The 4,774-nt window shown below is 48.5% G+C and overlaps 1 protein-coding gene across 4 annotated transcripts in view; it reads right to left on the reverse strand.

The window, feature by feature from the left end:
* ATP5PD (ATP synthase peripheral stalk subunit d) overlaps positions 1-4,572 on the reverse strand; it is a 5,481-nt gene extending 909 nt beyond the window's left edge. The window contains exons 1-4 of one of the 4 annotated variants that reach the window (XM_025362755.1): positions 4,510-4,572; positions 1,493-1,623; positions 1,148-1,244; positions 737-808 (exon numbers count right to left, since the gene is read on the reverse strand). In XM_025362755.1, coding sequence (XP_025218540.1) covers positions 737-808; positions 1,148-1,244; positions 1,493-1,614 — 291 coding nt within the window. In that variant the 5' untranslated portion in view covers positions 1,615-1,623; positions 4,510-4,572. Of the gene's footprint in view, positions 1-736; positions 809-1,147; positions 1,245-1,492; positions 1,640-1,706; positions 1,760-4,509 lie in introns of those variants that run through there. The other 3 variants (XM_025362753.1, XM_025362754.1, XM_025362756.1) reach the window with 3 other exon arrangements.
* Positions 4,573-4,774: the final 202 nt, after the last annotated feature.

The raw sequence follows: 4,774 nt of genomic DNA on the forward strand, positions 1-4,774 counted from the left end.
TTTTGAGACGGAGTCTTGCTCTGTCACCCAGGCTGGAGTGCAGTGGCCGGATCTCAGCTCACTGCAAGCTCCTCCTCTCGGGTTCACGCCATTCTCCTGCCTCAGCCTCCCGAGTAGCTGGGACTACAGGCACCCGCCACTTCGCCCGGCTAGTTTTTTTTTTTGTATTTTTTAGTAGAGACGGGGTTTCACCGTGTTAGCCAGGATGGTCTCGATCTCCTGACCTCGTGATCCGCCCGTCTCGGCCTCCCAAAGTGCTGGGATTACAGGCTTGAGCCACCGCGCCCGGCCATACTTAGGTATTTTAATACTACTTGGATAATTTTTCTAATTCCAACTCCTTGTTTTTAACAGCTTTGTTGAGGTATATCTGAAATATGAGAAAATGCACATATTTAAAGAACACCATTTGATAAGTTTTGATATTTGTATCCACCTGTGAAACCAGCAGTCCCCTCTCAACCATCCCCAGGCAGCCACTGTAGACTTAACTACATTTTCTAGAGTCTTATAAAGATGGAATCATATGCTATACTCTTCTTTTTCTTGTTGGCTTCTTTCACTCAGCATAATTATTTTGAAATTCGTCCACGTTGTTGCATTTATTGACAAGCCATTCCTTTATGTGGTTGTTAACTCTTTAATTTTCCATTTAATTCACTCTACCTTAACCTAGCTGTAATAAAGAGTCAGGATCGAGAGAATTTTAGAATAAGCAAGAGCCTCAACTACTTACATCTTCTTTTTCTTCGGCATCCACCTGGGCAGTGTATTTATCCTCTGGCACAGGAATCTTCAGGGCATTAAACTACAAATACAAGGACAGTGAGTTGTCGCCAATACACCCAGGAGCCCAAAGGGCTGGAAGCTACTAATCCAGGTCAGAAACAGAGCAGGTCAAAACTCCTGTGCTGATCAAAAAGCCCTCTGGCTCCCAGATGAAGGCTACACTGTACTGCTGAATGAACAGAGCCTAAATTCCTGTGCCTATTTACAGTTCAATCAACCACAGGCCTTTGGCCATAGGCATCTTTCCTAAGCTTCCTCAGGGATCTGGCTATCACACTGCGTATGTAATTATCCCTGTTCCTGCTCCCCACCCACAGGCATGTTACAAGCTCAGTGCTTTAGAGGTATGAAGTCCCACCTTTTTCTCAAAGTCATCCACCAAGCCGGCCTTGGCCACATTGGCCTTGTAGTAAGCCCAGTCGATAGCTGGTGGAGTCTCAGGTAAAGCAGCCAACCTGCCCACAAGGAATGGCAAAAGTTAGCATTGTTCATAAGCAGTAGAAAATTCACATGGTAATTTTCCTATCCCTTCCTCCTATGGCCTGGAGGGTCACCACACTTTCCTCTCCTAGGATCATGAAAATGCCAGGATTTCTTTATAGGTTGTCAGAAAGGCATCAATAATTCATACGTAATTCCTTAATACTGTTTTGTTTCTAGATTCAATGGCAAGTATGGGGTTCCCTCTCAGAAACATACTGACCTGGAGGTGAAGGTCTCATGCCAGGACTTCAGGGAACTAGCAATGGCCTTTTGGTTCTGGGGTATGATCTCCGCAAAAGCTACCCAGTCAATGGTTTTTAGAGCAAGTTTTCGCCCAGCCATCTTGGGATCCTGAAAAATAAGTCAGCTAAAAACAAGGCTTTTTTATGAGGTGAATTTTCAGTTGGGAAAAATGATAAATAACAAAATAAGACCTCTTAGAGAGAATCCTTTAAATCTTAGAAACATGCAAGTCTTCACAAGAATCACTTGAACCCAGGAGGCGGAGGTTGCAGTGAGCCGAGATCACATCACTGCACTCCAGCATGGGAGACACAGTAAGACTCTATCTCAAAAAAAAAAAAAAAAAAAAACAGTGTTAACTTTTCAAATTCAAGGTAATTCAAGGTGTGCAGCCAGGCATAGTGGCTCACGCCTGTAATCCCAGCACTTTGGGAGGCCAAGATAGTTGGATCACCTGAGGTCAGGCGTTCAAGACCACCATGGCCAAAATGGCAAAACCCCGTCTCTACTAAAAATACAATAATTAGCCAGACGTGGTGGCCCACGCCTGTAATCCCAGCTACTCTGGAGGCTGAGGCACAAGAATCACTTGAACCCAGGAGGCAGAGGTTGTAGTGAGCTGAATCGCACCAGTGCACCCCAGCCTGGGCGACAGAGCAAGACTCCGTCTCAAAAAGAAAAGAAAAAGTGTGACTTCAAAGTGTGCAAACTGGCATAGAAATACATTCTCGCCCAACTCCTATTTAGCCTTAAAAGTCCAGCTCTCTAGGCTGGGCACAGTGGCTCACGTCTGTAACCCTAGCACTTTGGGAGGCTGAGGCGGGCAGATCACTTGAGGTCAGGAGTTCAAGACCAGCCTGATCAATATGGTGAAACCCTGTCTCTACTAAAAATAGAAAAATTAGCCAGGAGTGATGGCATGCACCTGTAGTCCCAGGTACTCAGGAGGCTGAGACAGGACAATCGCTTGAACCTGGGCGGCGGAGGCTGAAGTGAGCTGAGATAGCACCATTGCACTCCAGCCTGGAAGACAGAGACTCTGTCTCAAAAAAAAAAAAAAAAAAAAAAAAAGGCCCAGCTCTCTTTATCCCCTCCATGTACCTCTGGAAATATTACTAAAAATAACACTCAGGTTGCATAAAAGTTAATAAAGACATTTCCACCCAGATTGTGTTTTATTCACTGATTCTCCAGTAGACAGAAACTGACACATACCTAAGTTTCAACAAGCTTTACATAGGGCACTCTCTAGGCTACAATTTATTTATGTGTAAAATGGGCATTATCAGTCCTGCTTGCCCAAGGGCTGTTAAAAGTATCACATGAAATTGTGCATATCAACTGGCTCCATAGTTTTACACAAACTTAAAGGGGCTCTCTATGCCTTTCCAACTAGATTGGTAATACACCTGTACGTTCTTATTCAGGTCGGATTATACCCTAGCAGCACCAGCACACGTTCTGCACTTTTTTTGGGGGGGATGGAGTTTCACTCTGTCCCCCAGGCTGGAGTGCAGTGGCATCATCTCGGCTCACTGCAACCTCCACCTCCCAGGCTCAAGCAATTCTCCTGCCTCAGCCTCCCGAGTAGCTGGGATTACAGGCGCCCACCATCACACCCAGCTAATTTTTGTATTTTTAGTAGAGACAGGGTTTCTCCATGTTGGCCAGGCCGGTCTGAAACTCCTGACGTCAGGTGATCCACCCGCCTCAGCCTTGCAAAGTGCTGGGATTACAAGCATGAGCCACCGCGCCCAGGCCTGCATTTTAAGAGGCATTTAATACATGTGAAAATGTGAGAAAAATATGGAAAATGACTACAGCCACTTTAAAAAAAAAAAAGATAGAATATAGGAAAATAGTCCTCTTTAAGATCAGGGTCAGATATTAAAAGACTACAAAGTCAAAGATCTCTATAAGCTTGGAGTGGAATACAAGGGAGGCTGAAGCAATCTTAGGATCTTCAAGAAAGTTGTCAAACACCTGTCCCGTCGTTCCTTTCTTTCTCAGGACAACTTGTTTCCTGTTGTGGAGGGGAGGTGTTAAGGCAATTGGTATATGACTTTAAAGTTACTAGGGAATCAAGCGCCCTTACAGACTTTCCTAAGTACCAGTAGAAAGTAGAAGCCACAAATAATTTTTTTTTTTTTTTTTTTTTTTTTTGGTGAGACAGAGTCTCGCACTGTCCCCTAGGCTGGGGTGCAGTGGTGTGGTCTTGGTTCTCTGCAACCTCCGCCTCCCAGGTTCCAGCGATTCTCCTGCCTCAGCCTCCAGAGTAGCTGGGATTACTGGCGCCTTCCACCAGGCCCAGCTAATTTTTTGTATTTTTAGTAGAGGCGGGGTTTCACCATGTTGGCCTGGCTGGTCTCGAACTCCTGACCTCGCAATTCGCCCGCCTTGGCCTCCCAAAGTGCTGGGATTACAGGCGTGAGCCACTGCGCCGGGAGACATTTTTTTTAATTCTTAAAAATCTATTGCTTAATCCCCAGCGCCTAGAACAGATCATGCGCATAGGAGGTGCTCAATAAATCTTTCTTGAATGAGTAACTGAACTCTGCACCTGAGGAGCCCTGAACGCTCTACACGTTCGAATCCTGGAAGCCGCCGGAGGGAGGGGAAGGGCGCAGGCCCGCAGCCAGCTGAGCGTCCCTCGGCAAGTCAACACTGTCTGCGTAACGTTTCCCCAGTCCCCCCACCAAACTATTGAAGTCTGCCGCGCTGGGAGCGGATTGCACGAGACACGGCTTGTGGCAGCGCCTAAATCAGCGGCGCCCAGGACACAGCCGGGCCCCCTTGACCCCGCGCGCCCAGGAGGGCTGAGGAAGGGATCGCGGGGCGAGGAGCGGCAGCTACACAAGGAACACTCTGACAGCGGGGCAAGCCGACGGCCCGAAGTTCTTGACGGGGGCGTGACAAGGGTCGGCGTGAAGTCTAGAGAGGGCAGAGCAGAGGAGCCCTCTAGGTATCCGATCCAACGCCCCGAGCCCCACTCACCTTCACCGACCCTGGCTGCCCACGGTCCACCAAAGCAAATAACGGAAGTGGGTCGCCGGAAGATCTTTCCTCAGCCAACCCCAAAGCCAAGGGGGTGGGCCTTGCTTCGCAGATCAGCCAATAGAGATGAGGGCTGGTTCCGGAAGTCTCTCCCCGGGGGCGGGCACAGCGCCTCCGCCGCGCGGGTCCCCGGGCGCTGGTTGGGGGCGCTCCCGTCCCTCTCCCCTCTGCCCCACCCCCGCCGATGGGCCGGCCCGGCTCTCCC

Source organism: Theropithecus gelada, chromosome 16 (genome assembly GCF_003255815.1).
Source record: "Theropithecus gelada isolate Dixy chromosome 16, Tgel_1.0, whole genome shotgun sequence".
Classification (NCBI taxonomy): Eukaryota; Metazoa; Chordata; class Mammalia; order Primates; family Cercopithecidae; genus Theropithecus; species Theropithecus gelada.